The 25,266-nt window shown below is 35.8% G+C and overlaps 1 protein-coding gene across 5 annotated transcripts in view; it reads right to left on the reverse strand.

The window, feature by feature from the left end:
• The window catches only part of LOC145293821 (TAF6-like RNA polymerase II p300/CBP-associated factor-associated factor 65 kDa subunit 6L), a 313,860-nt gene that overhangs the window by 96,037 nt on the left and 192,557 nt on the right, over positions 1–25,266 (reverse strand). For all 5 annotated transcript variants that reach the window (XM_080140452.1, XM_080140453.1, XM_080140454.1 and 2 more), the window contains one exon: positions 3,207–3,357. In XM_080140452.1, the coding sequence (XP_079996578.1) occupies positions 3,207–3,357 (151 nt within the window). The remainder of the gene's footprint in view (positions 1–3,206; positions 3,358–25,266) is intronic.

Below are 25,266 nucleotides of genomic sequence, written 5' to 3' on the forward strand. Positions count from 1 at the left end.
ATAAATACTATGGTTATAAAATGAACATGTATATAAGTACTATGGTTATAAAATGAACATGTATATAAGTACTATGGTTATATATTGAACATGTATATAAGTACTATGGTTATAAAATGAACATGTATATAAATACTATGGTTATAAAATGGCATGTATATAAGTACTATGGTTATAAAATGGCATGTATATAAGTACTATGATTATAAAATGAACATGTATATAAATACTATGGTTATAAAATGAACATGTATATAAATACTATGGTTATAAAATGGCATGTATATAAGTACTATGGTTATAAAATGACATGTATATAAGTACTATGATTATAAAATGAACATGTATATAAATACTATGGTTATAAAATGGCATGTATATAAGTACTATGGTTATAAAATGGCATGTATATAAGTACTATGGTTATAAAATGAACATGTATATAAATACTATGGTTATAAAATGGCATGTATATAAGTACTATGGTTATAAAATGAACATGTATATAAATACTATGGTTATAAAATGGCATGTATATAAGTACTATGGTTATAAAATGGTATGTATATAAATACTATGGTTATAAAATGACATGTATATAAATACTATGGTTATAAAATGGCATGTATATAAATACTATGGTTATAAAATGGCATGTATATAAATACTATGGTTATAAAATGGCATGTATATAAATACTATGGTTATAAAATGGCATGTATATAAATACTATGGTTATAAAATGACATGTATATAAGTACTATGATTATAAAATGAACATGTATATAAATACTATGGTTATAAAATGGCATGTATATAAGTACTATGGTTATAAAATGGCATGTATATAAGTACTATGGTTATAAAATGAACATGTATATAAATACTATGGTTATAAAATGGCATGTATATAAGTACTATGGTTATAAAATGAACATGTATATAAATACTATGGTTATAAAATGGCATGTATATAAGTACTATGGTTATAAAATGGTATGTATATAAATACTATGGTTATAAAATGAACATGTATATAAGTACTATGGTTATAAAATGAACATGTATATAAATACTATGATTATAAAATGAACATGTATATAAGTACTATGGTTATAAAATGACATGTATATAAGTACTATGGTTATAAAATGAACATGTATATAAATACTATGGTTATAAAATGAACATGTATATAAATACTATGGTTATAAAATGAACATGTATATAAATACTATGGTTATAAAATGAACATGTATATAAATACTATGATTATAAAATGAACATGTATATAAATACTATGGTTATAAAATGAACATGTATATAAATACTATGATTATAAAATGAACATGTATATAAATACTATGGTTATAAAATGAACATGTATATAAATACTATGGTTATAAAATGGCATGTATATAAATACTATGGTTATAAAATGGCATGTATATAAATACTATGGTTATAAAATGGCATGTATATAAATACTATGGTTATAAAATGAACATGTATATAAGTACTATGGTTATAAAATGAACATGTATATAAGTACTATGGTTATAAAATGACATGTATATAAGTACTATGATTATAAAATGAACATGTATATAAGTACTATGATTATAAAATGAACATGTATATAAGTACTATGTTTATAAAATGACATGTATATAAGTAATATGGTTATAAAATGAACATATCTTTTGTTATTAATGGTTAAAAAAACAAAAAACAAAGATAAAAATTTTATTGTGTTTACATTTTTCATTATAAAAACAAAGCAGATTGTATCTTGAAAATAAAATGATATAATGAAAATATATTTAAAAAATGATTTAAAATCATTAATATTTTACTAACCATTAACATCTAAAGAATATGCAACATTTTATGTAAGTGATTAACATAATTCAGTTGATCTTTAAAGTAGTTAACGGAATGGATTTTGCTAATACTACCAACAAGATCATATGATCTGCCTGATAGTACACCTGCACAAACTTCCAAAGAAGCTATCCATATTAGCATGTGCAAAATATCATAGTTGCTGTATTATCATTTGATGAATGGAGTCTGAACCATGCAGTAGTTTCTGGTAGGGCTTCTCAATACAATATTCGTGGAAACTATGGCTTTTCTTCAAATAATCTTCTTACACATTCTCTCTATGCTCTATTACTCTCAACTCATTTACTGATCTTTTCTGCAAATTTTTCAATTTCAGCATGAAAAATCCTAAAATCAATATAAGATTAAATCAAGTCGCCTACTTAACATGAATCCCTACTATCAGATCTTTTTACAACATTAGGGTTTTACAGTCCAAACTTCTAGAGGTAGAAATTGCTTACAGACAATAATTGTTTATTTTTGTGTGAAACTCAGCTTCTACCAATAATTTTATGATTACAGGTTACTCAGAATATGACATCAAAACTTATCCTTCAAGATTGCCATGAAAATATAGTTTACGCTTACATTAAGGACAGCCTTCTATGTGGTAGTGACCCCTAATTTATTCTCTGTGTTTGTGCACTTGCTCAAAACATAGTATATCAATCATCACCACAAAGATGGAAATACTCTCATTTGCCAGAATCATAAATCACTTGACATATATAATGTTGAATGGCTAATGATGAAGAGAGGTTTTGACCTGATACTAACAGACATTTTGTCAGCATTCTTAGTCTTTTCCAGAAAATATATCCTGGAGAGTGTTCATCAATTGTTCTGTGCTTGTTGGAATTTCTAACTTACTCAGTTGTTTCAAATAAAATTTAGTAAAACCTTTAATGTCCCTTTCCACTGCACTGAGAGTATTGATACTCAATGGTTGACTGAAACAGTCTCACATCTTTCATATTAGAAATTCCTCTGCATTCCATTTTAGAAAAAGGATTTGTCCTGTATCTCATCCAATTGATTGATTAATTGCTGGTATTGAAAGCTTGTACCCACCAAGAAATTTCAACAGAAACCAGTCCATTCCTGAATGTGCCACCGTCAGTGATCACAGAAATCACTATTTCAATTGATCTCAATGAAGCAGATGCTTTAAAACCAAAAACACCTTCAACTGACTTTTTCAAATAATTCAATCAAGGTTTAGTGATTACTTTAATGAGTTATATTTCTTCATAGTATGTGTACAAATATTCAATATATTGTATTAGTGAAATTTGAAAATTAAATTAAATACTCACTTTTGATACCAAGTTCTCCAGTTTCCTTTGGTTTATAGCTATTAGATGCAATATTTGCAACACTCAAGTCTACATCTTCTATGAAATGAATATCAGCATCTTTGACTTGCTTAAATGTAACTGGTTCCGGAGAACCATGACCCAATATAGGCTACAACAAGAAAGAAGTTAAATTAACAAGGATATATTCAATAAAAAAAATGGTACTTGTGCATTTAACGGACCAGACGTAACTCAGCATTTGCTCAGCTTTGTCCGATGCATGACGTCAACAGCTCGGGTTTTGCTGCTGTCTGACGAAAACATGGTCATCAGCCAATCAAAACGCTGAGTACTTAGTTTCAACTCGACGCGCATGCGCGCGCGTCTAGCAGCAGACGAGAATTCTGATATGGGCGTTCGAGATGGTGGTGACTAGAAATCTCCAGCGCGAATGTGGGTTGCGGTCACGCCACACAATTGTGGACTGGAAGAATTTCCTGCAAAATATAATATGCCGAGATTACTTTCTCAGGAATCCCCGGCAGATAGGAGGCCCAGCAAGCCATATGGTCGAAATCGACGAGTCTGTCTTCTTCAACCGCTGGAAACACAACGTCGGCAGACGTCTAACACCGGTCTGGGTCCTCGGTGGATACGCCGACCTCGCCGAAAAGGAGTTTTTTTTTTGTTTTGTTTTTTTAACGTAGCAAATAGGAATGCCAAAACCCTCCTTCAACTAATAAGAAAATACATTCTGCCGGGGACCACGCACGGTCATATCAGACTGTTAGAGCAAAGTGGGAAGAGATGGGTACCACTATTTAACGGTGAACCACCACAGCCTTAATTTTGTAGATCCCATGAAAAAAAAAAGTTTTGTTCCTTTCCTTTTTCTTACGATTTTTTTCTTTTTTGTACGTAGTTGAAAAAAAAAACGTTTCATAAAAAACAATTACTCACTATTATTTGTTAGAAAAAAATTGATCCTACAAATATCATTTTTGTTGGTCATTTTACGTAAATAGTTGAAAAAAACAAAACAAAAAAAAAACGTTTCATTAAAAAGAAAAATAATTACTATTATTTGTTTACAAAAAATGTTTTATATGTATTTATTTTGCAAACAGAAAACAATTTCAAACAATAATACTAATAATAAAAAAAAACATAAATGAACGGTAGGTTTTTGCTTTTTATTTATTTTTGGATGTTTCTACATTTTACAATTTCATTGTACAGTTATTTTGTTGTAGCGTTGTTTTTATTTTATCGGCAACGCTTGGTTTTATCCGGCTGTTCACGTCATGCGTCGGACAAAGCCGAGCAAATGCTGAGTTACGTCTGGTTCGTTAAATGCACAAATACCAAAAAAACAAATGAGAAAAGAGGAATAAAATCAAATAAACATTTTACTTCTAAAAATCAAAATTCTTTCATATAATTTGGATTTTGCAGACTACTGTTCTCCTCTTGAGTGGCATTTGTTGTAAAAAAGGAGTCTGATGAATTCAGATAATACGAATAACCAATCCTCATCTCAAAAGTTCAGAAATGTAAAAATTATTTTTTATAGGTTTTCAGTTTTCTTGAATTTGCCTAGTTTATGAAGACCTATACATATGTACACACATATATATATATATATATATAGGGTGACCCCAAAAAAACAAAAGCTAAATGGAGGCCATCTAGAACATATGCTGTAGAACGGAGAAAAAAAGGCCAAAGACCCTAGTGTTTTGATGTGATGTTTTGAATATAATAAACTAGTTATGACCAAAGTTTCATTTCATTCGGACAAAACACTAAGAAACAGGGCCTAAAGCATAATAAATACACACTATATGGCATATATATATTATTTTATAGCATATACACTGCGTATCAAATTATTAACGAGTTTACATTTTTTTAAATATTTAAGGAATGAGTGAATAAAAATCCATGAAACTTTGAGAAAGTGCTTACAATACTATTCAGCTACTCCAGTCAGAAAATAAAAGTATTTAAAGCAGTATTAACGAAACTAAAGCAGAAGACAGGAATATCTGTTGATTTCAGTGTCAAGTTATTAACAAGGTTGAGGAAAAAAACACAATATACCCATAACTTGTTTATTGAAATAATTTTCAAACATTAAATGCACTAGGAAAAATGCTTAGAACACAATAACTACACAGCAATTTCTACGTTGACATAATTAGTAGGGGATATGTGATCGTTTTTTATGAATGACTTGTAAAAGAGGTTGGTCCACAGAATTAGTCAAATTTGTGTTTTCGTCAACAGTTATTCCTCGCGATACCTCTTGGCGAGCATTCTACAACTCGCGGTACCTCCAGGAGAGCATCCCACAACTCATCTTTGCTTTTAAATTGGCGTGCACTTGTATAGAGACGTTGCTTCATGATATTCCAAAGGTTCTCAATTGGGTTCAAATCTGATGAATTGCAGGTCACTCCATCTTCTGTGGCCCAGAGAACCCCAGTTGTTGCAAACACTCTTTGCTTTTGTTTGCTGCATGTGAGGGAGCATTATCCTGCATAAAAATAATGGTTCTTCTGAATGTCAACCTTTACTTATTCAGCCATGGTTCAAAGTGCTCCTTCAGAAAAGCTATGAAAGCATTTGACGTCATTTTTACGCCTTCTAGAACTCTCCATGGGCCAACTCTGATAATCCCAGCCCAAATCATTATCCCACCACCACCTTGTTGACATCTTTAACGCTGATGACAATGTCATCCATCATGGACCCATCCCTTGCTCCACCCATCTGGGCCATCAAGAGTGACACGCACTTCATCCATGAACAAAACTTTGGAAAAATCCGTTTTCATGTTGTCCTCTGCCCATTTCAATCGGTTTTGTATGTGATGTTGCTTTAATGGAGGCTTTGTCATGGCTTAACAGACTTTGCCACTTATTTCAGAAGGCAACATCGAGTACTTTTTGAGACATTCTTCAATCCGGCTTGATCAAAGACTTCGATTTGTCTGGACAGGGTTCTTAACAACTTCACGCTTAATTTTGAGTAGAGAACGGCGTGAAACAACTCTAGATTTACCTTTATCAGCTCTCTTACATACTTTTTTAGGGTCCTTGACAAAGTTCTTCACAGTTTGATGGTACCTTCCTATCATTTTCGATATTTCGATGGTAAGTTTACCTTTTACTAGCTGTTCTGTAATAGTATGCTTTTCAGAACTAATCAAACCACTTTTATGACCCATTTTATTGATGAAACACTGCCTTGTTAATAATTTGACACACCTCAAATACTGTGGATTCAGCAATAACGATGGCAAGTTGTTTACATTGCACAGAAAGTTTCACAGTACGCACAGCTCAGCATTGCCAACGTTTCTGAAGCTTTTGATACAAACCTACCGGTAAGTTTCTGAAACTGGTAAAAAAATGTTATCTCGTTAATAATTTGACACACAGTGTGTGTGTGTATATATATATATATATATATATATATATATATATATATATATATAATATATATGCTATTTACTTGCCTCCCCACAAGGGCAGAGTTAGATACAAGTTCAGGTTTTAATGTGGGGAAAATCCAGCTCCACAAAATAGGAACAACTGAATAGGAAAAAGTAGATAGGAACAAAAATAAAAATTGTCATGAGGATTTCTACTGATAAGGGACAAAAAAGGTGAAGTGTAGCATCAGAACAGATACTACACTGATATCTTGTCCTGAAGGCCAAAATGTATATATACACACATTTGTATATATACATGCACACACACACACATATATATATATATATATATATATATATATGAAACTTGAACAAATACTCAAGACCTGTGTCACTGAAGAACAAAATACAGAACTCCAGCACCGACTAAACAATATTATCACCAACTTCGCACACTCCCATCGAACCAAAATTCATAAAAAATTAAAATCCTTATACGAAGGAACCATCGTACTCCCAAAGCACACACAACACTACATCAACCTATTGGTCCATGATATCACCGAGCACCACAGAGAATTTTTAAACCTCGGACCAAACTGCCACCTCTTTCAATCGTTTAAACACAGGAAAAAAAAAAAAAAAAAAATCACCTCAAAACCCTGGTTGACACAATTATCTTAAAGCTGAATCCATTAAAAACCGACACAAAAAAAAACAATGTGTGTCTGTTGCCAAATTAAAAATTTATAACCAATAATTCTAGTTTATCTAGATGAATTCAATGTGTGTCTGGCGCCAAATTCAAAATTTATAACCAATAATGCCAGTTTATCTAGATGGATTCAATGTGTGTCTGTTGTCAACTTCAAAATTTATAACCAATAATTCTAGGTTATCTAGATAAATTCAATGTGTGTCTCGCGCCAAATTCAAAATTTATAACCAATAATTCTAGTTCATCTAGATGAATTCAATGTGTGTCTGGCACCAAATTCAAAATTTATAACCAATAATTCTAGTTTATCTAGATGAATTCAATGTGTGTCTGGCGCCAAATTCAAAATTTATGACTAATAATTCTAGTTTATCTAGATGAATTCAATGTGTGTCTGGCACCAAATTCAAAATTAATAACCAATAATTCTAGTTCATCTAGATGAATTCAATGTGTGTCTGGCACCAAATTCAAAATTTATAACCAATAATTCTAGTTTATCTAGATGAATTCAATGTGTGTCTGTTGCCAAATTCAAAATTTATAACCAATAATTCCAGTTTATCGAGATGAATTCAATGTGTGTCTGTTGCCAAATTCAAAATTTATAACAAATAAGTCTAGTTAATCTAGATGAATTCAATGTGTGTCTGGCGCCAAATTCAAAATTTATAACCAATAATTCTAGTTTATCCAGATGAATTCAATGTGTGTCTGTTGCCAAAATCAAAATTTATAACCAATAATTCTAGTTTGTCTACATGAATTCCATGTGTGTCTGTTGCCAAATTCAAAATTTATAACTAATAATTCTAGTTTATCTGTAACCAAGTTATGGGGTTGATATGCCGTTGTAGAGAAAGAGCCAAAAGAACGAAAAAATAGGACGATCAAATGACTCTGTGGTTAGAACAGACAAAGGAAAAAGTATGTCAAGATATACTTATTGTTGTAACGGTCAGAGTTTGGAGTGAGCTGGCTGTTTATTTTGAAACACAGAATTCGAGATGAAATGACAGGCGGTTGTTTATTTTAGAAAACAAGGTTTGAAAGCTGATGACAGGCAAGTTTTCTTGTTGTAAACAAATACAAACTCGTGATGTTTAAAGGGCATTGATGGATATGTATATATTCCTCGAACACAGTAAATAGAAAAAAGAGGAGAAAAGGGGAGAAGAGAGAAGAAGAGAGAATTCGATTTTGGTGAATTCAGATGGTGTTAAAGTCGGGCAGAGAGGGCTTTTGACTTAAAACACGTATCTCCAATGGCCGAAAAACTTATCTGAACTCGAGTCACAAGCTACTGTTTTAAAATAGCTACAGCCAACTTCCTTCAAACTCTGAAATATTATTAGACCATTATTATTGTGAATAAACCCAGATTAATTGTTTATTCGTGTGTGGAATCGTTTTTATTTCCTTTTTCACCACACTAAAATCCACGGCTCTCTTATCGGCGATGTTCGCCGGTAAGCGAGTACACAACGACAGGTCCGGAGTATAAAATTTAGACGATCAACTGATAATTCTGTCACTACCCAATACCAGCAACATTAAAACGGCTAAGAATTATCACCGGCAGTGGTCACTGGAAGGACGAAAATAGTGAGCTACAAACCGCCAGAGTCGGGTCGTTTTCAGGCTGCCGTAATTGGAGTGGAAGAGTTCTGAGGTCGACAATCGTCTCAACCGACCAGCTGAAGGGGGTGACATTTGGTGGCCGTTGACCAAGGATTATCGAAATCAGGAAGAAGGTGTGTTAGCTAACCAGGCAGACGGATTCAAAACCAAACAAAAAAAAAACAGGAGGTTTACTGTTTACAACAGGTGGGACCTCCCAACAAGCGAGTCAACAAAAGCAGCGCAGAACCAACAACATCTCAGCGATCAGGTAGGAAATCACCTTATTTTCATTCTTATCACTTTCTTTTGCGTGTCGGTATTCGTTTTTGGACTTCTTGTTGGTTTTTTCAAAGAGCGCTTATATTTTTTTTTGTTTTGTCTATTATTATTTAATACGTAATCCGCTAGGACTACTACCATGACCAATGAAAACGGTAGGTCTGTAGAGGAGTTAGGGCGTAGGATTGAAGAAGGGGGACGGCTAACCCCAAAACTTAACGTAACGGGATCCAGGGTCCCACTGTTCACAGGTTTGGCTGTGGAGTTGGGACCCTGGCTCAAGGCAATAGAGAAGAAAGGGCGCATCTATAACCTGTCGGATGCCGATATGATTTCACTGGCATACGACTATACCGAGGATGCTGCTTCAGAATGGATTGGAGAGTATTTGGATAAATACAAATCCCAAACCAACTGGAAGATGTTTGAAAATGACATCCAGCAGCACTTCGGCAGTCGCTCGAGCCGAACGGAGGCAGCTCGAGCGCTGGTAGGTGTGAGGCAGAGGGGTGGCGAATCCATCGCTCACCTAGAGGGACGCATGAGTGTTCTCGCTAAGGCAGCTTGCCCAGATCAAGATCGGAGAAATGATCCGGCTACCCAGGCCCAGCTGGCAGAGTTCTTCACAGACGCTTTGAGCAATTCCCTGTTGCGTGAGGACGTGGCAAGGGCACAGCCTAACATGTTGGAGGAGGCCTTTGCACAGGCTCGAAGAGCTGAAGCCCTCCTCCTGAGATTAGGAAAATTAGAGGAGAACCAGACAGCCTGGTTGAAGTTCTGCTACGGATGCGGTCGACGAGGACACATCCGAGCAAAGTGCCCTGAGCTTCACCAGAGTGGGGAAGAAGAAGCCTCGAATCCAGAACACTGGGACTTAAGAGGAGGGGGGAGACACATACCCCATCCCAACTTTAAGAGGGGTCTAGTGTGCTTTGTTTGCCAGAAAGAAGGGCACAGGGCACATGAATGTAGGAATAGGGATAGAAAGAATCCACCCGGACCCAAATTAAAACTCACGTCCCCTAAGAAGATTCCAACAAGGAAATCTTTAAACTAGTTAGGGTTGCCCCAATAGCGAAAGGGCGGGTGACCCCTAGGAGAGATAGAAGATGAAATAGAGTCGGAAGAAGATGACTCTGAAGAAAACGATTCTGATAAGTGGGAATCGATAGACCTGAAACTACTTAAGTTAGAAGCGAGAAAAGACGAAGAATATAGTATACTTAAGAAATCGCTCGTAGAAGGAAAATTACCGCCCTCAAAATCGAGGAAATACCTGTTAGAGGATGATCAGGTATATTATGTAAATGGGGAAGAGAAGAATCCAACGCTACGCTTGTGTGTCCCAGATGGTCGTGTGAGGACTAGTTTAGTGCAGGTAGCGCATGACGGGTTAGGTCATGTAGGTATTGATAAAACTTACTCGATTTTAGCGAAGAAATATTATTGGCCTGGTATGTATAAACATATCCACTCCCATGTGACAGAGTGTGTTACTTGTCAGAAGCGGGCAGTAAAAGGAGCTAAGACACCCCTAATAGAGACTGATATTCCCTCATATCCATTTGAGAAGTGGAGTATGGATGTCTCAGGGCCATATAATATTAGCAATAAGGGAAATAAGTATATAGTCAGCATGGTCGTTGGGTAGAGGCATTCCCAGTGCAAAGGAAGGATGCACAGGCCATGGCGGAGATACTAATGAATGAGATTTTCCCTAGGTATGGTGTCCCATGTGTGTTAGTGAGAGACAACGGCGGAGAATTTGTAAATGCCGTTGTAAAAGAGGTGACGGGATATTTGGGAATAAAGCATGTTACCACCTCTCCATACCATCCACAGAGCAATGCAAAAGTAGAGAGATTCCATAGGTCTTTGGGAGATACGCTGTCAAAGCTATCAGAGGATGAAGTCGAGAATTGGGACTTGTTCTTGAATCAGGCCTTGGCAGCGGCCAGATTTTCACATAACGATACGACCAAATTCTCTCCATATTACCTGGTACACAGTAGAGATGTAGTGCTACCATTGGACAATCTCCTACTACCAAAAAAAAGGTATACTGGGGAAGAAAATCATAAAAAAATGATTGAGCAACAGCATTCTCTGTTTAGTCAAGTGCGTCGAGGGATTAGGGCAGCACAGAAAAAACGTAACAAAAGAGTCAATGATGGAAGGGTCAAGAAAACATATGACGTTGGCGACCCAGTATACTACAGAGCACAGGTTAGAAAAGGAAAATTAGATCCTAGATGGAAACCGTACTATAGGATAGTAAAACAAACGGGACCAGTGACATATAAAATATGGGATCAACTGACGAATAGAACGAAGAGGGTTCACGCATCAGACATCTGTGAAGCCAATATTAGGGAGTGGAAAATGCCTAATATACAGACAGATAGACCTGTAAGGAAAGCCACCCTGATAGATCCGGAAGGAGATTGGGAAGATACGGATAGGTGGGCTGATGAGGTAGCGGATGAACAGGAATTAGAGTTAGAATTTGAGGTAGAGAATACCGACTCGCTACCAGAGATAACAACTACGCCTCCAGATTCGGAAGGTTGGGAATCTGAAGATGATATTCCACTATCGGTACTGAGAGATGGAGAGGCTAGTAATGAGAATAGGGCTGAAGAATCAGAGAGCAATGCGATTCCGTCGACACAGGCCCCAGAGGTAATAGGCGATGTTAGGGGACCTAGACTTTTGCGAAGCAGTGTAAGACGACCTATCAATGTTATCTCTAAAACGGGGAAAGTTACAAATAGCGATGAAGAGGATAAGGAAGACGAAGAGGATGAAACTGATTCTTTCGTTAAGTTATTTATGGAACTGGAATTGAGTGACTAAAAATAAAATGGAACAAATAATAAAGGAACGTTACTATGTGTATTTGTAGGATGCAGCGTCTAATGATGATGGCGGTGATGGTTGGATTGACAGTAGCGTTACGCCACACACACAGTACAGTATTTAAGAAGACCAGCGAGGTAACGATTACTCATTCTAAGTGGATCCTGACGTTCGTCATTGATCTGAGAGCGTATCGGAAGGTTCAAAGGGAACTAGAACACGAAGTTAACTTAGCAGCGCACTTAAAGCTGCAGATGCAAAAAAATCAATCAAAACTTGGGATAAATTCTAATACAGCGTTATTTGTATCACTAAGAGGACGGTTAGATAAGATGAAACAAAGACTCCGATACATTGGAGGATATTTTAGGGATATTGGATTGCTAGCAGCAGATGGGACCCAAAAACGAGTTAGAAAGAGATCTATACTTCCTTTCGTAGGTAAAGCACTACACATATTATTCGGGACCGTATCGGAGAGTGACACAGAAGTATTAGAAAGGCATATAAGCAGTTTAGAGGAAAATCAACAGAAGATAAAGCACGTCATAGAGGAAAGCTTATCAATAGTGAACGTTACTAGATACGAACTGACAGAACATAGACAAAGAATAAACTGGCTATCCCATACAGTCGTCAGCCTAAACGAAAGTTTGACTTTTATGGCTAGAATGGTAGAGGTTGTAACTAAGCAAATACTGGAACTGATGACGATGACAAACCAACTCGACTCATCAATTCAGTTATTGACAGTGGCAATGGAACATGTTAGGACACAATTAGATTTACTTTCATTAGCGCACATGTCACCGAGCATCATACCCCCCAAAGACTTAAAAACAATACTTGGGATGCTTCAGGCAGACTTGCCACATACTTTACGCTTACCAGTAGATCCAAAGAAGAGTCTATGGGAATATTATAAAACCTTGAGTTGTGCTACGATGTTACAAAATGATAAGATTTACGTAATGGTTGAGTTACCTTTATTGGATAGAAATAGCGACTTTGAAGTATTTAACCTAATTAATTTACCGATACCGTTTCCTACTAATGTCACTGAGAGGAGAGCAGTAGGTTTTAACCCAGCCCGAACCAAATTCATAGTGTTGTCACCTAGCGAAGCACTAGCGTGTAGCATGAATGCATTAAGAGTTTGTGCAGTGGAAAGTCCCATCTATGCAACTAACGGACACAAGTTATGCGTAGTTCAATTATTCCATGGTAATGAGGAGGGGATCGATAAATATTGTGGAGCAGAGGTGTCGATTGATATACTAACCCCCCAAGCTATACATCTATCTGATGGTGTTTGGGCAGTTGCCTCAACTAGTGAACGGAAGTTGTCGAAAGTCTGTAAGGGACGGCAACAAGGGGAAATACTTATTCATCCACCTATGACCATTATAGATCTACCTATGAGTTGCGCAGCGTTTGGCCCAACTCAAGAGATCTTGCCGTCCTACAGATTTAAAGAGAAGTCTGAACTCAGAAATGACTTTCTGTCATTAACTAGAATACTGTGTGTAAATTGGTCAAAGGTATGGACACCTATCACTAAGGAATTTCCGAAGATAAAAGCTCGCGAAATTCCACCTCTTTTGAAACTGGACGGAAAGATCGATATGAGCGAGTTATTAGATGAGTTACGAGCAGTGAAGGATGGTAATGAACCAGAAAAATGGCGATGGGAAAAAGTAAGTAAATGGTTAAATCCTACAATAATCATCTTGGTCGTGATAATGATAATAGCTTTTCTAGTGTATGGGAAAAGGAGAGTTAGCTACATCAATAGCCTCCTAAGGGCTGGAAAGGATGCTAATAAAATAGATAAGGACGAGAGTAACCCTCAATTAGAGCGCTTAAAAGGAAAAGTCCATTCGTTGTTTGAAATGAATAAGGATGAGCATGAAGTGAGGGACGCTACCGTGGTTTCTGATAAAAACACCAGACCTGATCAATCTGGTACAGAATCAAGACTACCAGTGAACCCCGCATCTAATACCCTACCAACGTTGGAGATACATATGTGAAGAAGCCGGATAACCGAGAAAGAGCCATGGAATGAAATCCGAGGAAAAATCGACTATTGACTAAATAGTTGCATGCATTGAAATGTGTATATGTGTATGTATGTATGTATGTATGTGTGTGTGTGCATGTATGTGTATATATATATATGAAAAAGAAAAAAAATTAATGAGGTTTATGGACAATCGTATGAACTGAAAGCAGATTTGAAAAACGCTAAACTCTAAAAGAGAACTTTTTGTATGTGCATGAATGATAAAGTTTTTTTTCTTTAAGAACGAAGCCAATTGATGACCTATTATAAATTGTAACACCACAAAGAGCCATGGTATTAAGGCCCAGAAAGAAGAAGTGGGTTAGAAAAAATATTGAGTCCAATATTGTTTCTTTTAAGTGGGGGAGGTATGTAACCAAGTTATGGGGTTGATATGCCGTTGTAGAGAAAGAGCCAAAAGAATGAAAAAATAGGACGATCAAATGACTCTGTGGTTAGAACAGACAAAGGAAAAAGTATGTCAAGAGATACTTATTGTTGTAACGGTCAGAGTTTGGAGTGAGCTGGCTGTTTATTTTGAAACACAGAATTCGAGATGAAATGACAGGCGGTTGTTTATTTTAGAAAACAAGGTTTGAAAGCTGATGACAGGCAAGTTTTCTTGTTGTAAACAAATACAAACTCGTGATGTGTAAAGGGCATTGATGGATATGTATATATTCCTCAAACACAGTAAATAGAAAAAAGAGGAGAGAAGAGAGAAGAAGAGAGAATTCGATTTTGGCGAATTCAGATGGTGTTAAAGTCGGGCAGAGAGGGCTTTTGACTTAAAACACGTATCTCCAATGGCCGAAAAACTTATCTGAACTCGAGTCACAAGCTACTGTTTTAAAATAGCTACAGCCAACTTCCTTCAAACTCTGAAATAGTATTAGACCATTATTATTGTGAATAAACCCAGATTAATTGTTTATTCGTGTGTGGAATCGTTTTTATTTCCTTTTTCACCACACTAAAATCCACGGCTCTCTTATCGGCGATGTTCGCCGGTAAGCGAGTACACAACGACAGGTCCGGAGTATAAAATTTAGACGATCAACTGATAATTCTGTCACTACCCAATACCAGCAATATTAAAACGGCTAAGAATTATCACCGGCAGTGGTCCCTGGAAGGACGAAAATAGTGAGCTGCAAACCGCCAGAGTCGGGTCGTTTTCAGGCTGCCGTAATTGGAGTGGAAGAGTTCTGAGGTCGCCGATCGTCTCAACCAACTGTCTGAAGGGGGTGACATATCTACATGAATTCAATGTGTGTCTGTTGACAAATTCAAAATTTATAACCAATAATTCTAGTTTATCTAGATGAATTCAATGTGTGTATGTTGCCAAATTCAAAATTTATGACTAATAATTCTAGTTTATCTAGATGAATTCAATGTGTGTCTGTTGCCAAATTACAAATTTATGACTAATAATTCTAGTTTATCTAGATGAATTCAATGTGTGTCTGGTGCCAAATTCAAAATTTATAACCAATAATTCTAGTTTATCTAGATTAATTCAATGTGTGTCTGTTGTCAAATTCAAAATTTCTAACTAATAATTCTAGGTTATCTGGATGAATTCAATGTGTGTCTGGTGCCAAATTCAAAATTTATAACCAATAATTCAAGTTAATCTAGATGAATTCAATGTGCGCCTGGAACCAAATTCAAAATTTATAACCAATAATTCTAGTTTATCTACGCGAATTCCGTGCGTCTGTTGCCAAATTCAAAATTTACATCCAATAATTCTAGTTTATCTAGATGAATTCAATGTGTGTCTGTTGTCAAATTCAAAATTTATAACCAATAATTCTAGTTTATCTAGATGAATTCAATGTGTGTCTGTTGCCAAATTCAAAATTAATAACCAATACTTCTAGTTTATCTAGATGAATTCAATGTGTGTCTGGCGCCAAATTCAAAATTAATAACCAATAATTCTAGTTTATCTAGATGAATTCAATGTGTGTCTGTTGTCAAATTCAAAATTAATAACCAATAATTCTAGTTTATCTAGATTAATTCAATGTGTGCCTGTTGCCAAATTCAAAATTAATAAGTAATTATTCTAGTTTATCTAGATGAATTCAATGTGTGTCTGTTGCCAAATTCAAAATTAATAACCAATAATTCTAGTTTATCTAGATTAATTCAATGTGTGCCTGTTGCCAAATTCAAAATTAATAACTAATTATTCTAGTTTATCTAGATGAATTCAATGTGTGTCTGTTGCCAAATTCAAAATTAATAACCAATAATTCTAGTTTATCTAGATTAATTCAATGTGTGTCTGGCGCCAAATTCAAAATTAATAACTAATTATTCTAGTTTATTTAGATCAATTCAATGTGTGTCTGTTGCCAAATTCAAAATTAATAACTAATTATTCAAGTTTATCTAGATGAATTCAATGTGTGACTGTTGCCAAATTCAAAATTAATAACAAATTATTCTAGTTTATCTAGATGAATTCAATGTGTGTCTGGTGCCAAATTCAAAATTTATAACCAATAATTCTAGTTTATCTATATGAATTCAATGTGTGTCTGTTGTCAAATTCAAAATTTATAACCAATAATTCTAGTTTACCTAGATGAATTCCGTGTGTCTGTTGCCAAATTCAAAATTTATAACCAATAATTCTAGTTTATCCGGATGAATTCAATGTGTGTCTGTTGCGAAATTCAAATTTATAACCAATAACTCTAGTTTATCTAGATGAATTCAATGTGTGTCTGTCGCCAAATTCAAAATTTATAACCAATAATTCTAGTTTATCTAGATGAATTCAATGTGTGTCTGCCGCCAAATTGAAAAATTTTAACCAATAATTCTAGTTTATCTAGATGAATTCAATGTGTGTCTGTTGCCAAATTAAAAATTTATAACCAATAATTCTAGTTTATCTAGATTAATTCAATGTGTGTCTGTTGTCAAATTCAAAATTTATAACAAATAATTCTAGTTTATCTAGATGAATTCAATGTGTATCTGTTTCCAAATTCAAAATTTATAACCAATAATTCTAGTTTATCTAGATTAATTCAATGTGTATCTGTTTCCAAATTCAAAATTTATAACTAATAATTCTAGTTTATCTAGATGAATTCAATGTGTGTCTGTTGCCAAAATCAAAATTTATAACCAATAATTCTAGTTTATCTAGATTAATTCAATGTGTGTCTGGCGCCAAATTCAAAATTTATAATCAATAATAATAGTTTATCTAGATGAATTCAATGTGTGTCTGTTGCCAAATTCAAAATTTATAACTAATAATTCTAGTTTATCTAGATTAATTCAATGTGTGTCCGTTGACAAATTCAAAATTTATAACCAATAATTCTAGTTTATCTAGATGAATTCAATGTGTGTCTGTTGACAAATTCAAAATTTATAACTAATAATTCTAGTTTATCTTGATGAATTCAATGTGTGTCTGTTGGCAAATTCAAAATTTATGACTAATAATTCTAGTTTATCTAGATGAATTCAATGGGTGTGTGTTGCCAAATTCAAAATTAATAACCAATAATTCTAGTTTATCTAGATGAATTCAATGGGTGTCTGTTGCCAAATTCAAAATTTATAACCAATAATTCTAGTTTATCTAGATGAATACAATGTGTGTCTGGCGCCAAATTGAACAATTTTAACCAATAATTCTAGTTTATCTAGATGAATTCAATGTGTGTCTGTTGCCAAATTCAAAATTTATAACTAATAATTCTAGTTTATCTAGATGAATTCAATGAGTGTCTGTTGCCAAATTCAAAATTAATAACCAATTCTAGTTTATCTAGATGAATTCAATGGGTGTCTGTTGTCAAATTCAAAATTTATAACCAATAATTCTAGTTTATCTAGATGAATTCAATGTGTGTCTGGCGCCAAATTGAAAAATTTTAACCAATAATTCTAGTTTATCTAGATGAATTCAATGTGTGTCTGTTGCCAAAATCAAAATTTATAACCAATAATTCTAGTTTATCTAGATGAATTCAATGGGTGTCTGTTGCCAAATTCAAAATTTATAACCAATAATTCTAGTTTATCTAGATGAATTCAATGTGTGTCTGGCGCCAAATTGAAAAATTTTAACCAATAATTCTAGTTTATCTAGATGAATTCAATGGGTGTCTGTTGCCAAATCCAAAATTAATAACCAATAATTCTAGTTTATCTAGATGAATTCAATCTGTGTCTGTTGCCCAATTCAAAATTTATAACCAACTAGCAGGGCTACCCGGCGTCGTTTGAACTCTCATCGTCGAGTTGATCCTCGAGTTGCCTATTGGCCTTGATAAGTGCTAATATAGAGAGAAGAGAAACAGGGTGACAGAGAGAGAAGATAAAGAGTGTGAGAGAGAGGCCGAAGAGAAAGTTGTTCCATCCTCTTTCCCAAATTTGAATACTGTGCACGTTTGAACTCTCATGGTCGAGTTGATCCTCGAGTTGCCTATTGGCCTTGATAAGTTCTAATATAGAGAGAAGAGAAACAGGGTGAGAGAGAGAGAAGATAAAGAGTGTGAGAGAGAGCCAGTAGAGAAAGTTGTTCCATCCTCTTTCCCAAATTTGAATACTGTGCACGTTTGAACTCTCATCGTCGAGTTGATCCTCGAGTTGCCTATTGGCCTTGATAAGTGCTAATATAGAGAGAAGAGAAACAGGGTGAGAGAGAGAGAGAAGATAAAGAGTGTGAGAGAGAGGCAGAAGAGAAAGTTGTTCCATCCTCTTTCCCAAATTTGAATACTGTGCACGTTTGAACTCTCATGGTTGAGTTGATCCTCGAGTTGCCTATTGGCCTTGATAAGTGCTAATATAGAGAAAAGAGAAACAGGGTGAGAGAGAGAGAGAAGATAAAGAGTTTGTGAGAGAGGCAGAAGAGAAAGTTGTTCCATCCTCTTTCCCAAATTTGAATACTGTGCACGTTTGAACTCTCATCGTCGAGTTTATCCTCGAGTTGCCTATTGGCCTTGATAAGTGCTAATATAGAGAGAAGAGAAACAGGGGTAGAGAGAGAGAGAAGATAAAGAGTGTGAGAGAGAGGCAGAAGAGAAAGTTGTTCCATCCTCTTTCGTGAGAGAGAGGCAGAAGAGAAAGTTGTTCCATCCTCTTTCCCAAATTTCACTACTGTGCACGTTTGAACGCTCATCCTCGTTGCCTTTTGGCCTTGATAAGTGCTAATATAGATAGAAGGGAAAGAGGGTGAGAGAGAGAGAGTAGATAAAGAGGGTGAGAGAGAGAAAGAGAAGAGAAAGAGGTCTAGAGAGAGAGAGAGAGAGAGAGAAGAGAGTGAGAGAGAGAGAAATATGGTGAGTCGAGTTGATCCTCGAGTTGCCTATTTGCCTTGATAAGTGCTAATATAGAGAGAAGAGAAACATGGTGAGAGAGAGAGAGAAGATAAAGAGTGTTAGAGAGAGGCAGAAGAGAAAGTTGTTCCATGCTCTTTTCCAAATTTGAATACTGTGCACGTTTGAACTCTCATCGTCGAGTCTATCCTCGATTTGCCTATTGGTCTTGATAAGTGCTAATATAGAGAGAAGAGAAACAGGGTGAGAGAGAGCGAGAGAGAGAGAAGATAAATAGTCTGAGAGAGAGGCAGAAGAGAAAGTTGTTCCATCCTCTTTCCCAAATTTCACTACTGTGCACGTTTGAACTCTCAATCTCGAGTTGCCTATTGGCCTTGATAAGTGCTAATATAGATAGAAGGAAAAGAGGGTCAGAGAGAGAGAGTAGATAAAGAGGGTGAGAGACAGAAAGAGAAGAGAAAGAGGTCTAGAGAGAGAGAGAGAGAGAGAGAAGAGAGTGAGAGAGAGAGAGAAATATGGTGAGTCGAGTTGATCCTCGAGTTGCCTATTTGCCTTGATAAGTGCTAATATAGAGAGAAGAGAAACAGGGTGAGAGAGAGAGAGAAGATAAAGAGTGTTAGAGAGAGGCAGAAGAGAAAGTTGTTCCATCCTCTTTTCCAAATTGTAATACTGTGCACGTTTGAACTCTCATCGTCGAGTCTATCCTCGATTTGCCTATTGGCCTTCATAAGTGCTAATATAGAGAGAAGAGAAACAGGGTGAGAGAGAGAGAGCGAGAGAGAGAGAGAGAAGATAAATAGTGTGAGAGAGAGGCAGAAGAGAAAGTTGTTCCATCCTCTTTCCCAAATTTCACTACTGTGCACGTTTGAACTCTCAATCTCGAGTTGCCTATTGGCCTTGATAAGTGCTAATATAGATAGAAGGGAAAGAGGGTGAGAGAGAGAGAGTAGATAAAGAGGGTGAGAGAGAGAAAGAGAAGAGAAAGAGGTCTAGAGAGAGAGAGAGAGAGAAGAGAGTGAGAGAGAGAGAAAGAGAAATATGGTGAGTCGAGTTGATCCTCGAGTTGCCTATTTGCCTTGATAAGTGCTAATATAGAAAGAAGAGAAACAGGGTGAGAGAGAGAGAAGATAAAGAGTGTTAGAGAGAGGCAGAAGAGAAAGTTGTTCCATGCTCTTTTCCAAATTTGAATACTGTGCACGTTTGAACTCTCATCGTCGAGTCTATCCTCGATTTGCCTATTGGCCTTGATAAGTGCTAATATAGAGAGAAGAGAAACAGAGTGAGAGAGAGAGAGAGCGAGAGAGAGAGAGAAGATAAATAGTGTGAGAGAGAGGCAGAAGAGAAAGTTGTTCCATCCTCTTTCCCAAATTTCACTACTGTGCACGTTTGAACTCTCAATCTCGAGTTGCCTATTGGCCTTGATAAGTGCTAATATAGATAGAAGGGAAAGAGGGTGAGAGAGACAGAGTAGATAAAGAGGGTGAGAGAGAGAAAGAGAAGAGAAAGAGGTCTAGAGAGAGAGAGAGAGAGAGAGAAGAGAGTGAGAGAGAGAAATATGGTGAGTCGAGTTGATCCTCGAGTTGCCTATTTGCCTTGATAAGTGCTAATATAGAGAGAAGAGAAACAGGGTGAGAGAGAGAGAGAAGATAAAGAGTGTTAGAGAGAGGCAGAAGAGAAAGTTGTTCCATCCTCTTTTCCAAATTGTAATACTGTGCACATTTGAACTCTCATCGTCGAGTCTATCCTCGATTTGCCTATTGGCCTTCATAAGTGCTAATATAGAGAGAAGAGAAACAGGGTGAGAGAGAGAGCGAGAGAGAGAAAAGATAAATAGTCTGAGAGAGAGGCAGAAGAGAAAGTTGTTCCATCCTCTTTCCCAAATTTCACTACTGTGCACGTTTGAACTCTCAATCTCGAGTTGCCTATTGGCCTTGATAAGTGCTAATATAGATAGAAGGGAAAGAGGGTGAGAGAGAGAGAGTAGATAAAGAGGGTGAGAGAGAGAAAGAGAAGAGAAAGATGTCTAGAGAGAGAGAGAGAGAGAGAAGAGAGTGAGAGAGAGAGAAATATGGTGAGTCGAGTTGATCCTCGAGTTGCCTATTTGCCTTGATAAGTGCTAATATAGAGAGAAGAGAAACAGGGTGAGAGAGAGAGAGAAGATAAAGAGTGTTAGAGAGAGGCAGAAGAGAAAGTTGTTCCATGCTCTTTTCCAAATTTGAATACTGTGCACGTTTGAACTCTCATCGTCGAGTCTATCCTCGATTTGCCTATTGGCCTTGATAAGTGCTAATATAGAGAGAGAGAGAGAAGATAAATAGTGTGAGAGAGAGGCAGAAGAGAAAGTTGTTCCATCCTCTTTCCCAAATTTCACTACTGTGCACGTTTGAACTCTCAATCTCGAGTTGCCTATTGGCCTTGATAAGTGCTAATATAGATAGAAGGGAAAGAGGGTGAGAGAGAGAGAGTAGATAAAGAGGGTGAGAGAGAGAAAGAGAAGAGAAAGAGGTCTAGAGAGAGAGAGAGAGAGAGAAGAGAGTGAGAGAGAGAGAGAGAGAGAAATATGGTGAGTCGAGTTGATCCTCGAGTTGCCTATTTGCCTTGATAAGTGCTAATATAGAGAGAAGAGAAACAGGGTAAGAGAGAGAGAGAAGATAAAGAGTGTTAGAGAGAGGCAGAAGAGAAAGTTGTTCCATGCTCTTTTCCAAATTGTAATACTGTACACGTTTGAACTCTCATCGTCGAGTCTATCCTCGATTTGCCTATTGGCCTTCATAAGTGCTAATATAGAGAGAAGAGAAACAGGGTGAGAGAGAGAGAGCGAGAGAGAGAGAGAGAAGATAAATAGTCTGAGAGAGAGGCAGAAGAGAAAGTTGTTCCATCCTCTTTCCCAAATTTCACTACTGTGCACGTTTGAACTCTCAATCTCGAGTTGCCTATTGGCCTTGATAAGTGCTAATATAGATAGAAGGGAAAGAGGGTGAGAGAGAGAGTAGATAAAGAGGGTGAGAGAGAGAAAGAGAAGAGAAAGAGGTCTAGAGAGAGAGAGAGAGAGAAGAGAGTGAGAGAGAGAGAAAGAGAAATATGGTGAGTCGAGTTGATCCTCGAGTTGCCTATTTGCCTTGATAAGTGCTAATATAGAGAGAAGAGAAACAGGGTGAGAGAGAGAGAGAAGATAAAGAGTGTTAGAGAGAGGCAGAAGAGAAAGTTGTTCCATCCTCTTTTCCAAATTGTAATACTGTGCACGTTTGAACTCTCATCGTCGAGTCTATCCTCGATTTGCCTATTGGCCTTGATAAGTGCTAATATAGAGAGAAGAGAAACAGAGTGAGAGAGAGAGAGAGCGAGAGAGAGAGAGAAGATAAATAGTGTGAGAGAGAGGCAGAAGAGAAAGTTGTTCCATCCTCTTTCCCAAATTTCACTACTGTGCACGTTTGAACTCTCAATCTCGAGTTGCCTATTGGCCTTGATAAGTGCTAATATAGATAGAAGGGAAAGAGGGTGAGAGAGAGAGAGTAGATAAAGAGGGTGAGAGAGAGAAAGAGAAGAGAAAGAGGTCTAGAGAGAGAGAGAAGAGAGTGAGAGAGAGAGAAATATGGTGATAGAGAGAGTTAGGAAAGGTGTAGAGATAGAAGAGAGTGAGAGAGAGAGAGAGAAAGACGGCGAGAGAGAGAGAAAGACGGCGAGAGAGAGAGAGAGAGAAAGACGGCGAGAGAGAGAGAGAGAGAATGTGTTCTTTGGAAAATGTGCACGCGACCAAATTTTCGTTTACATAAGCGGCCTGATACTGATACCCACCCCTCCCCCTTCAAGTTAACAGAGTTAGAATGTATAAACAAAATGGCTAAATCTTTTGGCTAAATCTTTGTTCACATGTTTTACAAAGAGCAAAGTCATCTTCGCCGGCAAAAAACTTCAAGCAAAAATAAAAACATTTTCCCTACGTCAATTTTCGTGTAATTTTGGGATTTTGATTTTTGGAGTGCGATAATTCCGTTGGTAATAACGGTTCGAGTCGAAAACTAATATGTAACTGTGTTATAGTATCAATTTCTCCTCCGAAGGCAGTTTTAACGTACCTCAGCCGCAGCCGACATTTTACTGAGCTGACGTCACGTCACGTGACACGTAATGAATAACGTTAAAATGACAGGTTTTTTTGGGGCCCCCCTGGGAGAAAAACAATAAGTTCACCCCTTTCTATTGGTCCGTTTGACGTGAAATTTCGATATTTGGCATCCGGGATATGGGGTTTCGCTATGATACCAAATTTGTCAACTCTGGTTCCGTCTTTCAAAAGTTTTAGCATTACAAACAAACATACATGCACACAGACGTTTGGCTTTTACATATATAGAAGAAGATAATTCTAGTTTATCTAGATGAATTCAATGGGTGTCTGTTTCCAAATTCAAAATTTATAACCAATAATTCTAGTTTATCTAGATGAATTCAATGTGTGTCTGGCGCCAAATTGAAAAATTTTAACCAATAATTCTAGTTTATCTAGATGAATTCAATGTGTGTCTGTTGCCAAAATCAAAATTTTCACCAATAATTCTAGTTTATCTAGATGAATTCAATGTGTGTCTGTTGCCAAAATCAAAATTTTAACCAATAATTCTAGTTTATCTACATGAATTCAATGTGTGTCTGTTGCCAAATTCAAAATTTTAACCAATAATTCTAGTTTATCTAGATGAATTCAATGGGTGTCTGTTGCCAAATTCAAAATTTATAACCAATAATTCTAGTTTATCTAGATGAATTCAATGTGTGTCTGGCGCCAAATTGAAAAATTTTAACCAATAATTCTAGTTTATCTAGATTAGTTCAATGTGTGTCTGTTGGCAAATTCAAAATTTATAACCAATAATTCTAGTTTATCTCGATGAGTTCAATGTGTGTCTGTCGCCAAATTCAAAATTGAAAACCAATAATTCTAGTTTATCTAGATGAATTCAATGTGTGTCTGGCGCCAAATTCAAAATTTATAACCGATAATTCTAGTTTATCTAGATCAATTCAATGTGTGTCTGTTGCCAAATTCAAAATTTATAACTAATAATTCTAGTTTATCTAGATGAATTCAATGTGTGTCTGTGGCCAAATTCAAAATTTATAACTAATAATTCAAGTTAATCTAGATTAGTTCAATGTGTGTCTGTTGTCAAATTCAAAATTTATAACCAATAATTCTAGTTTATCTAGATGAATTCAATGTGTGTCTGTGGCCAAATTCAAAATTTATAACTAATAATTCAAGTTAATCTAGATTAGTTCAATGTGTGTCTGTTGCCAAATTCAAAATTTATAACTAATAATTCTAGTTTATCTAGATTAATTCAATGTGTGTCTGGCGCCAAATTCAAAATTTATAATCAATAATAATAGTTTATCTAGATGAATTCAATGTGTGTCTGTTGCCAAATTCAAAATTTATAACTAATAATTCTAGTTTATCTAGATTAATTCAATGTGTGTCTGTTGCCAAATTCAAAATTTATAACCAATAATTCTAGTTTATCTAGATTAGTTCAATGTGTGTCTGTTGGCAAATTCAAAATTTATAACCAATAATTCTAGGTTATCTAGATGAATTCAATGTGTGTCTGTTGGCAAATTCAAAATTTATAACCAATAATTCTAGTTTATCTAGATTAGTTCAATGTGTGTCTGTCGCCAAATTCAAAATTGAAAACCAATAATTCTAGTTTATCTAGATGAATTCAATGTGTGTCTGGCGCCAAATTCAAAATTTATAACCAATAATT

The sequence above is a fragment of the Euprymna scolopes genome, chromosome 15 (genome assembly GCF_053919585.1).
Source record: "Euprymna scolopes isolate OS-2025 chromosome 15, ASM5391958v1, whole genome shotgun sequence".
NCBI lineage: Eukaryota > Metazoa > Mollusca > Cephalopoda > Sepiida > Sepiolidae > Euprymna > Euprymna scolopes.